The sequence below is a fragment of the Eurosta solidaginis genome, chromosome 2, assembly GCF_040869045.1.
Source record: "Eurosta solidaginis isolate ZX-2024a chromosome 2, ASM4086904v1, whole genome shotgun sequence".
NCBI lineage: Eukaryota > Metazoa > Arthropoda > Insecta > Diptera > Tephritidae > Eurosta > Eurosta solidaginis.
The window spans coordinates 249802092-249814211 of record NC_090320.1 but is presented as its reverse complement, the minus strand read 5'-3'; the positions used below and the strand labels follow the sequence as shown (position 1 = coordinate 249814211).

At 36.1% G+C, this 12120-nt stretch overlaps 1 protein-coding gene across 8 annotated transcripts in view; it reads left to right on the top strand.

The window, feature by feature from the left end:
* toc (toucan) overlaps positions 1–12120 on the top strand; it is a 708907-nt gene that overhangs the window by 517241 nt on the left and 179546 nt on the right. For all 8 annotated transcript variants that reach the window (XM_067767574.1, XM_067767572.1, XM_067767570.1 and 5 more), the window contains exon 5: positions 10849–10977. In XM_067767574.1, coding sequence (XP_067623675.1) covers positions 10849–10977 — 129 coding nt within the window. The remainder of the gene's footprint in view (positions 1–10848; positions 10978–12120) is intronic.

The window sequence follows — 12120 nt, the reverse complement described above, 5'->3', positions numbered from 1 at the left end:
AATTTCTTTATCGATAATATTTCGAAGTGTTTCAACGGAAACGGTGGAAATTTTTTGATAAACGATTAGCTTAACGTTAAGGTGCAGCCCTGGTATAGACATATAAGCGGAACTTAGACACACTTACTTGATTTTTACTATCTCTATTTTTACTGAATGTTCTTTACACCTAAGCTTCCTTACTATTACCCACAAAATATATTGCTTAGCACACTGTCACTTTTACGTAAGATGGAAGCTCCTCTCTACCTGATGACAAAATTTTCATGTAGCCGGAGAGTTGGCGTAGCTAGACTTGGTGTAGCAAGACTATGCCTTGCAGCAAATTTGGTCATACTTACATTAAACCAAGTACTCAACAAAATTTCTACATACCCATCGATCAAATGTACGTTAAATCTCCGCAATTCGCATATTCGTTTCAAAATATGCAATTTAATTCTTTTATAAAATAAATCATTGTAAACCGATGCTGATCAATACTGTGAATCTAACGGTCATTTATCAACAAAAAAAAATGTTCGCAAACTTTTCGGTGGCATCCAATCCAGCTTACAAGTTTTTAACTAACCCACAATAAAAAAATCCATGGGACATGTAACAGCGCTCATTGGCCAATTAAAAGTTTTTAAATCCTATAAATTTTTCTCAACTATTTTGACACCTACTGGCTATCCATTGCAGAGCTTAAACTTTTTATCAGCTACACTCAGAGAAAAATGCCGTTCTAAAATCCAGCACCACCGGACTCAATTCAAGATTTTCATGTTCTTACTTTTTTGTTCTTGAAACACGAACGACCTGTTCTCAAAACAACAACCTTGTTCTTGAACTGACAACCATTTTCTTGAAAAGAGAACGGCAGGTCTTAAAATATGAACAAATGTTCTAGTAATGAGAACAATGTTCTTAAATTAAGAACAATGTTCTTTAATTAAGTTCAAGTAAAAAGAAACGGTAAAATTCGTATGTACTACAATGTTAAATACAACACTTGACGCAAGTTATTAAGCAGTCGTAGTGGCCCAGTGGTTATGATGTTGTGGTTGCGATCGCGTGGCGCGATTTCGATCACCGTCAAACTATAAAATTTTTTAAAGCAATTTTTTAATTTTTATTTTTCGTTCAATTATTTTTCCATTCACTTATGCACAGGTAATTCTCAAACTTGTTATGAAATGTTTTAAGTATATATGCTGATTACTTCGTCAAATAAGAATAATTTCTCAGTAAGAGAAACATATGAAAAAATGCATATTATGCAAGAAAAAACGTACTTAACAGACTTTTGTCAACGTATGTTCCTAATTTTGAACTTGTTTCGTTCGATTTAGAACAATTTTTTCTCTGAGTGTACAGCGAAAAAAGTTTAAACTCCTGCAAATAGCTAGCAGTTTTATTCACGGTTGCCACTTTTGGTCCATTGGACCAAAAATGGTCCTTTCCAATCCCATTTGGTTCGCTGGCCCCTTTTTTCCAATTTTGGTCCTTTTTAGGCTGTAATCAAGATTGTTTGTTTTCACTGAGGAAAAAATGTTCAACACTGCCCACAAAATTTTCCACACCTTCATTAACCCCTATATAATTTATAATTTACCTCAATGGATTTATTACAAAAAAATTGATGTCAACAAAATGTAGCGGAACAATGGCACTTCACCTAGCAGATAGTTTAGACAAGTGTTGGATCTTGAAGCAAACCAATTTTAGTTAATTGTAGGTGAAACAAGCGGTCAATCAGAAAATCTTGTTTTGGTGGCTAGATATTTCGATCGTTTATCAAAAACTTTTCGTGATAGAATTTTGTCACTGTTTGAGCTTAAAAAAGTTGTTGCAAATGCTCGTACATCTCAAAGTAATTTGGCGGAGTCGTCCACTGATGAAGACACTATTTTATTGAAAACTATATAAATTAATAAGACTAATTTGTTTTATATTAAGTGCACTTACCACTGTTTTATGTTCAAGTTATGCGATATGCTTCGATAGGTAATGAGAGTTTTTAAATTTTTCTCACACAGCACAAAACAAATTGATGAGTTTTGGAAATTCAAGGCTATTATGTTCTTCACACTGCGATGCGGCTATATTTTATATTTTTGTGTCCGGAAGTTAATAGCAGTTATGCTATACAACCGTCAAATTCAATATCAGTTACAGAGTTAAAAGTTTCTATATATTTCCGACCTGCGCTAAAGAGTTCAATCAGAAAAATTTAGTCCGCTGATATTATTCTATCAATAAGAGTAATTTTAGATGCAATGATTATATCAAAATATTGGATATTTAAAAAATGTCAGTGTACAAAATTTAGAATACTAAGTATCTTAACCCAAGGAATATTTTTATTGTAAGTAAACAGGAATATTTTTGGAACGCGATAACTTAACAAATGCTCTACCTAGATTTGATATAAACGCTTTGGGCCAAATTATTCCCGTTGGAGAGCAGAACCCCAGAAACTTTAATAATAACATGGTTAATACTTACTTAACTAATTTCTCTACCCAAAACCCGCACATACTGAATCTAGGCCATAGATGGGAAAATTGAAGCGTGAGGGAGCACTGGTAAACGGAAGAGTAACGAATTAAATTTAAAACAAGTAAGGACGGGACTGTCTTCGGCTATGCCGAAGATTTCATACCTTTCATGAATGGGGCTGAACAATAATCTTATCCCGTTCGTAATCTCCGAATAATCGGATGTATAAGATAAGAAATATCTAGTGAACAGATCTACATACCTAAACGATTTTTAAGATAAATATAAAATAAAAAATAGGTAGGTACTTTGTGTGAGGATGCAAAGTTTCGGTTTTTTGTGGTCTCCGTGTAAAAACTATGACTACGAATCACGTATTTCAACAATATATGACGTAAACGTAACTATTTGATGAAATTTGATGAATTTTGAAACATCTAGCCGTAAAAAAGGGGCAAAAATGACAGTTTATATGAAGTATATAATATATATACCACCGATCTCTATGATTTTTTCAGACAACAATATATGCTATATACGTAAGCATTTGGTGAAATTTGAAGCTTCTAGCTGTTAAAATGGGGCCGAAATCGCAAAAAAAATATATATACACTATATATATATACTATATATACCATCATATATATATTATATATATCACCGATCTCTATGATTTTTTGACACAACAATACATACTATATACGTAAGCAATCGGTGAAATTTGAAGGTTATAGCTGTTAAAATGGGGTAGAAATTGCGAAAAGTTTCTTATCTGAACAATCGGTTGTATGAGATATATACTATATATACAACCGATCTCTATGATTTTTTCAGACAACAATATATGCTATATACGTAAGTAATCGGTGAAATTTGAAGCTTATAGCTGTTAAAATGGGGTAGAAATTGCGAAAAGTTTCTTATCTGAACAATCGGTTGTATGAGATATATACTATATATACAACCGATCTCTATAATTTTTTCAGACAACAATATATGCTATATACGTAAGCAGTCGGTGAAATTTGAAGCTTATAGCTGTTAAAATGGGGTAGAAATTGCGAAAAGTTTCTTATCTGAACAATCGGTTGTATGAGATATATACTATATATACAACCGATCTCTGTGATTTTTTCAGACAACAATATATGCTATATGCGTAAGCAATCGGTGAAATTTTAAGCTTATAGCTGTTAAAATGGGGTATAAATTGCGAAAAGTTTCTTATCTGAACAATCGGTTGTATGAGATATATACTATATATACAACCGATCTCTATAATTTTTTCAGACAACAATATATGCTATATACGTAAGTATTTGGTGAAATTTGAAGCTTCTAGCTGTTAAAATGGGGCTAAAATTTGCGAAAATATAAAAATAAATATATATATACTATATATACCACCATATATATACTATATATACCACCGATCTTTATGATTTTTTCAGACAACAATATATGCTATATACGTAAGCATTCGTAGAAATCTAGCTCTTAAAATAGGGCAGTAATTACGAAAAGTTCCTTATCTGAACAATCGGTTGTGGGGGATATATATATATGTGCAATATACGAAAGTATATGGTGAAGTTTGAAGCTTCAATCTGTTAAATTGGGAAAGATATTACAAAAATCCTCTTTTTCTGAAAAATCGGTTATATGGAGGATATATGCTATAGTGGTCCGATCTGGTCGGTTCCGACAAATGTCTAATCGGACACCCAAATACACCCGCTCACCAAATTTTATCAAGATATCTCAAAAATTGAGGGACTAGTTTGCATACAAACAGACAGACGGACAGACGGACATGGCTAAATCAACTCAGCTCTTCAACCTGATTATTTCGGTATACTTAATGGTGGGTCTATCTATTTTCCTTTAAGGACTTACAATTTTCGGTTTCGTGACGAAATTAATATACCATTTCATTTTCATGAAAGGTATAAAAAGTGGAGCACCCGGACAACCGAGCCCTGGACAAATTTAATTTAAAAGTGCAATTTTTATGTAAATAAAATAGAACTAGTTTGGCTTGCGGCACGTGTCTGCTCTAAGGTTTTTCGTTAAAACATTTATTTATATAAGGCTTTTGTTAGAATGAAAGTGTGTGTGACTTTGTATTTTACCACAACCTGAAATCAAAGATTTTACAAAGAATTCGACACATTCGTGAATTGCCGAATTGTTTGTAAGCCAATCAAAACTACAAAAATTTGGTCTATTTCTTTGGGATTTGGTCCTTTTTTTCGATGAATTTTGGTCCCAAATGAAAACATGGTGTGGCAACCGTGGTCGTATTGTTGCATTCGGGTACGCTGTAAAAGGAACGGGCTGCAAAAAAAAAAATTGTGTGTTTAGTTAAATAATCTTCAGGCTGCTTTGGGTATTTGAGGACTTTTAGTTTTACATTTCTGAGAATATATATAAATAGCGAGACACGCTCATATTGCTTTATACAATTGTTTTTTATTATTGATATTCGAGAAATATTACAAAGTTTACAAACGGCGATGGTTACTAGGACATGTTTCTGAATTTCATTTCTTCATCAGCTAGTTTCTCGGGAGCTGAGAATTGAACTCGAAATATGCGACATTCATACATTATACTGGTGTAAAGGCAGATGCCTTTATCCACTCATCCATATGAATGTCTCGCTGCTCGCTTTGCAATTGGTATCTAAGTTTTGCCTCTTTGTTGCCATTCCTTTATTCCCCAAGGTTTCTAAGTCTTGGAGCGCGCCTATAATTATTCCACACAATTAGGGTTAAAAAGCATATGGAATAAGTATGTACCTAAATGGTGAATAAAGGAATAGCAATAAAGGGGCAACACTTAGAGACCAATTGCAAAGCGAGCAGCGAGACATTCATATGGATGAATGGATAAGGGCATCTGCCTTTAGACTAGCATAAGATATGAATGTCAGAGACTTCGAGTTCAATACTCAGCTCCCGAGAAGCTAGTTGATGAAGAAGTGAAATTCAGAAACATGCCCTAGTAACCATAGCCTTTTGTAAACTTTGTAATTTTTCTCTAATATCAATAAGGAAAATGCTTTATTTATTTATATAGAGCACACATTTGGTCGTTTAACGAAAATCATCTTTAATTGCTTAGAAAATTGTATATAAGTAAAAATATGCGGTATTCAATTTTCCATGCCTCACATGCTCTTTCATTTAATTCGCCCCAAAATATTTTGCCAAAGAAATCATACATACTTACTTGCACATATTCCTAACCCAACCCCACATGATCCCAATTGCCAATCAACAAAATAAGTTTTTTGCTTTAACAAGAACTATTTGACTACAAAGACTCAACTAGAATTTTTAAAAGTTGTTTCCGTATTATGCTATTTGTTGCTAGAGGCCGAAAGTCCAGCTACCATATGCAATTTGCCACGTGCAACAATGCAACAGTGCACCAAAGTTTGTTTGCATATGCCACGAGCAAATTAGGCGAATAAAAAAGCACAAATAAAACTAGCAGTAGCAACAATACAAACATGAACACAATTTTAAAGCTAAACTGACATTTCATCATGTGGTGCGCAAATAGTCGATTTTTTGTCTAGCAAGTTTTATGTAGATATACCATGCGTTATATTGCCACTATCGAAAAGTATGTATGTAGATAGCTATCAAACACTTGAAGGCTACCTTTCAGAAGCATAAAAAGTATTCACACATACAGTTTCTGCCAGTACACACACCCACATTGTAATAAACGCTCAACAAGTGAATACTTACTCGCATTTTGTTCGGTGAGCAACCACTTATTTCGAGAACGTAAAATTCTCAAACATGTTATCATGTCCTTTAATTAAGTAGATAGGTATACCTATCGCCTGACAAATAGCTTAGTGCATGGTTTCGATAAGGAAGGTTGTCCGAGCTGACCGCTTCACCCTTATCCTAATAAACTCTCAACCCTTTGCATCTATTTCCGTTTTTGAAATCGCCTCCTCTTCTCAAAGATAATCACCGACTAAATTTGGGTTTTACTTTAGCCGATCTATTAGATACTTAAACATCTCATTCACCGACCGATGCCGCCGTGGTGTGGTGGTAGCGCTCTCCGCCCACCACACCGAAGATGCCAGGTTCACGCCCCGGGCAAAGCAACATAAAAATTTTAGAAAACAGTTTTTTTTCAATTCAGAGAAAGTTTTTCTAAGCGGGGTCGCCCCTCCGCAGTTATTTGACGAGCACTCCGAGTGTATGAAAAGCTTCTCACTGGAAACTCATCCTTGCAGATGCCGTTCGGAGTCGGCGTAAAATATGTAGATCCCGTCAACATCCACGAAAGGACCATAATTAAGTTTTCTTATTGCTCCAAGAAGAAGAACTAACTCGATCGATCGTTCTGTACACAAAAAACTACCAATCGACCCTTCGATTTACTGTTCATCGACTAAGGGGGTATTTTTGAGCATTCTTCGACTGATTGTGGTGGTAATTTTTGGTATCCGTACCCATTTCACCGGTCGTGCACTGAGGGTTTAGCACCTTTGCCGGTCATATATATGTATGTCTCAATCAAGCCTTTGCATAGTATTAACGTAGTTTTCTGAACTTGGCGTCGATGCTTGAAAAATTCAATTAGTCAAGCGTTTCGTTGCTTCGAACTCCCGTGTTACTCCACAAACTGGGTAGTGTAAACGCGTAATGATTGCAAACGGAAATAAACCACAGTCCCCATTTGCAAAGAAGCTTTGAATTCGGGAAGCTGTCAGTGCACACGCGTGAACTCGTGCCTTCTTATCTTTTGTTCCCTACATATTCTATGCAGTTGAACATTGAAGACCGAATTATACCCGTGAAGAGTAAAATGAAAATTGTCACAATTGTTTTCAACAATACCCGAACCTGGCCCCAAGGTCAACTAGTATATCGACTGTTGCTGTTTCAAAAACGCTTTGTCTCAGAAAATGTTTGGAAAACGTTCTAGTTCAGAATTCGTTTCGCAAACGGTCTATGTCTGAACTCGGCTGAAGAGCACCGTATTCCAGAATTAGTTTAAAAAATTCCCTATCTGAGCATCAATTTAATACGTCTTGACGTAAGGTAGGGTAGGTTAGGTTAGGTTGAACTGGCCGGTCCATGAGGACCTAAATAGACTGAATAAGTCCGTAGTGTTACCAGAAGTTTGTTTTAACGACCAAACTGAAAACCCCTATCAAAAACCAGGACCGATGTTATAAAATAACTCCGTCCTCTTGGCAAATACTATAAGCTTCCTGGATTTAAGCCACTTGCTGTTTCTAGATCTGACAGCTGTATCACTCCAAATAGCTGGAGTCTTAGCCTGGCAAGGGCAGGGCAAGAGTACAGAACGTGCTCGACCGTTTCCTCCTCCAGTCCGCACTTCCTACATCTGCTATCACTGACCAATCCTAATTTAGAGGCATGTGACGCTAGAAGGCAGTGCCCAGTCAGAATACCCATCATGAGTTTACAGTCCTCTCTTTTTATTGATAGAAGCAACTTTGTTAGTCTAAGGTTGTAAGACCTGCACATAATATTCGACATTTTACAGCCCGCCCTTGAACCCACGCCTTTCCTGCTTGGTCGATCATGTGCACCTCTCGCCTTCGCTTAATTTCGCCCAGTCTAATTGGGACGTCTACGGAGCAAGCTTCAAAGGATGCGCCCGTTTTAGCTAGTTCATCCGCTTTTTCATTCCCATCTATTCCCATATGCCCTGGGACCCAATATAGATGTATGCTTCTCCCTGTCCCAATTCTCTCCAGGGACTGCTTACACTCTTACACGCAATTAGATGCTGTGCTATGCGAGATCATTGCCCTAATTGCTGCTTGACTATCAATATAAAAGTTAACACAATTGCAGCTTGGGATATTTTCTTCCACGGTTTCTACTGCTTTGGTTACGGCTGCTATTTCCACTTGGAAAACGCTACAGTAATCCTCCAGCGTGTAGGATCTGTTTATTTCCGTATCAGCACAGTATACCGCAGACCCTACTCCTTTCAATACTTTGGAATCATCTGTGTACACATGTATCGCCTCGTCCGACATTTGAGCACCCTCGGGCCAGCCGTCCACCTCTATTGTGGCCTTAAGATCACCCTCGAAGTGCAGAGAGGGAATCAGGTAGTCTGTTCGTCTTGTGATTGATGACGCTATACTACTATGGCCGTATGGTCGGCGCTCAAGCTGCCCCGAGGCACCGATCCTGGTTGCAGTTGGTTCTTGTTCTGTGCTATCAGGTCTATAGGTGGAATGTGCAGAATGTCATACAGTGCAAATGTCGGGGTTGTTTTCAGGGCTCCCGTAATGCTAAGCATTGATAGTCGGCATACCTCCTCTAATTTTTTGAGGTAGGTTGCTTTTTGTGTACCTTTCCACCAAACAAGAACTCCATATTATAGGATAAGCCTTACAATCGCTGTAAAACCCCAATGAGAAAGAGAGAGCGATAAGCCCCACGTACACCCCAGCATTCTTTCACATGCATAAAATGCCACTGAAGCCTTCTTCACTCTCTGCTCCACGTTGAGCTTCCATGACAGCTTACTGTCTAGGATGATTGCTAGATACTTTATGCAAGGCTTCTCCTGTAGGGTCGCCCCTTCTAACTTAGGCCTGATCCAATTTGCGACCTTGTATCTCTTTGTATTTGACATTTGATGCCCAGGTATGAATATCCCGAAGCGCCCGATCCATCAAAGAGCTAATCGTTGGAAGGCACTTTCCACTTATGAAAATTCCAACGTGATCCGCGCAAGCCGTAAGTTTTGCTGGTCCCTACGTAAGATAGGGAGTTTATGAAAATAATAATGAGCTAAGGCTTTTGTGAAAAATATTCCAAAAAGGGCGTTTTCGAGCTAGCAGCCAATATAGGGTGATATTCCACGCAGCAATCAAAATATACATACAGCAGCGAACAAAAAAAATAGCAGTGATATTTTTTTTTTCAAATTTGTTAATTAAATTCTTATTTTTTTTTAATTTTCAACTGAAACTATGCAAACCAATCATAAGAAATTAAAAAAAAAAAAATTTGAAAATTCAATAAAATTTTACCAGAATTTCTATCTTTTTATTTGGAATTCTCTGAATCTTTTTGCGTGTGAAATTTTGTTAGCTAAATTTTAGTCTAACAAAGTACAATCTAACAAAGTACAAGTTATAGGTCTCTCTTCGCATTACTTTTTGACAATTTTGTTTAGAAGAGTGTTTTGGGTTTTATTCCATATAAAAAATAAAAACACGTGCTCTTCATATGGAAGAAAATACAAAACACTCTTGGATAAAAAAAAATTGTCATAAATGAATGCAGTTTTTGAGAGATATTTAACTTGTTAGACTACAAAACTTCTTTCTTTAAAAAATTCAGAAAATTCTAAATAATAAATAAATAAAAAATTGCGTAAATTTTTTTCTTATTCTCGAATTTTTTCGAAAACGCTTTTGAGATTGGTTTGCATTGTATCAGCTGCAAAATACATGGAAGTTTTTTTTTAAATAATTGAAAATAAAAAAAAGAAGATTTTCATTGGCGAGATAGAATAAAAATTGCCACTGCTATTTTCGTGTTCTCTGCTGTAGATTTAGGTCAACTCAAACATTCGTCTAGTCTAATTATGAAGTAGTTTAGGGAATGCGAGCCCTCAGTCCTCTCAGACTTACAAATACCTACGTAGGTCAGACGTTTGTTTTAATGCCTGCAAAATTTTTCAATTATGTATGAGTAAATTTTCAAAAATTAACGTATGCATGTGTACAGCCTTTAAATTTTGTAGAAATTTTCTTTTTATTAAGCAACACAAAAAGCTTTTGGCATATTTTAGTGGAACACAATTGAATATGAAATTTTTCCATACTCATGCCTTATGGGCAAGCGCATATATAGAACTACGTAAATATGTATGTCAAATGGTCACGTTTTACGCATAAACCAGTAATGCAACAATATTTTACTTGCACAGCTATAACCTCTGAAATTTTAATCTATCCATCACTTTTGTAGAGCTCTTGTCTCAGCAGTATTGTAGGCATACTCATAAAGAATTAGAATGGATCTCAAGAAAAATATGGCAGTGATTTTGAAAGTTGCGTCATTGCAAAAATACTACAATGGCATGTCTATGGAGGATAGCTGGGATTTTTGTTGCTGATGTTGAACGCATATTCCTAGGGCTGATTTCTCATGCGAACTTTACAATTTATGTATTTGCCCTACAAACACAAATTTTGTTCAGAGAGATAAACTTTAAAGTTTACTTGCAAAAACGGTCCTTAATTAATTAAGTTTTAATAGATTTACAAAATCATATCAATATTTTTTAATTATCAAAATTAATTGTTTATTTTTTATTATATTACAGGAGCAGCCAAAAAGCGTGATGTACGCAACTTAAGCATATCACCAACCGATTTAGGACCGCCACCGAAAACACAACAAACTGCCAAAGGCACATCGACCCGGCTTAAACCATCATCGATCTCCTTGACACGTAAGTCGCTAGCTTTTATAAACTATCAAAAAGTAGATATGTGCGTATAAGAGGGAAACATTTTATCATAATTCCATGTGGAATATGATTTTTCATTTAAAAAAGAAAAAGAGATACATGATGTATATTGGAATGGTTTTCTGTCATGCCCTTTCAAACTGGAGACAAACCCGTTTTGGCATTGTGCCCTCTTCAGTGCTGTTTTTCATTTTGATCAGTTTTTATTGTTTGAATTGTATTTAGATACATATACATCATTGTTTATTATATTTTTTTGTTGATCACAATCTTGTGCGGTTTATTGGGGAAGTACCACCGTGGTGTGATGGTAGCGTGCTCCGCCTATCACTCCGTATGCCCTGGGTTCAACTCCCGGGCAAAAGCAACATCAAAATTTTAGAAATAAGATTTTTCAATTAGAAGAAAATTTTTCTAAGCGGGGTCGCCCCTCGGCAGTGTCTGGCAAGCGCTCCGATTGTATTTCTGCCATGAAAAGCTCTCAGTGAAAACTCATCTGCCTTGCAGATGCCGTTCGGAGTCGGCATAAAACAAGAGGAGCACGACGCAAATTGGAAGAGAAGCTCGGCCTTAGATCTCTTCGGAGGTTATCGCGCCTTACATATATTTTTTTTATTTTTTTACGTTATCTCAAGGCTTCGAATACGAGCTAAGGCATTAACAGTAATTTATATACCTTTTAAGAAAAAGTCCAATCGTACACCGAAATATACCCGCTCACCAAATTTCATCAAGTTATCTCAAAAATTGAGGTACTAGTTAACGTTCAAACATACAGACGGGCATGATTACAAAATTAACATCCTCATCCTGATCTCAATTAATAGTTTGGTCCGAGTCTCGAAAATTATAAGTACTTAAAGGAGAACAGATAGACCTTCCAATTAGTATCACAAAGTATCTTGGAATAAGTTATCGTGGAAAGTCAACGTGGAGAACAGAGTGAAGAAGACCGCAAGGGCAATTTATGCATGTAAAAGAATGCTGGATTGTAGATGGGGTTTACCCCCCTCTCTCTCTCATTGAGTATTTACAGCGATTGTAAAGCCTATCATATACTATGGAACCCTTGGCAGGGATCCACACAAAAAAGAACCCTTCTAAAAAAATTAGAGGGTGTATGCA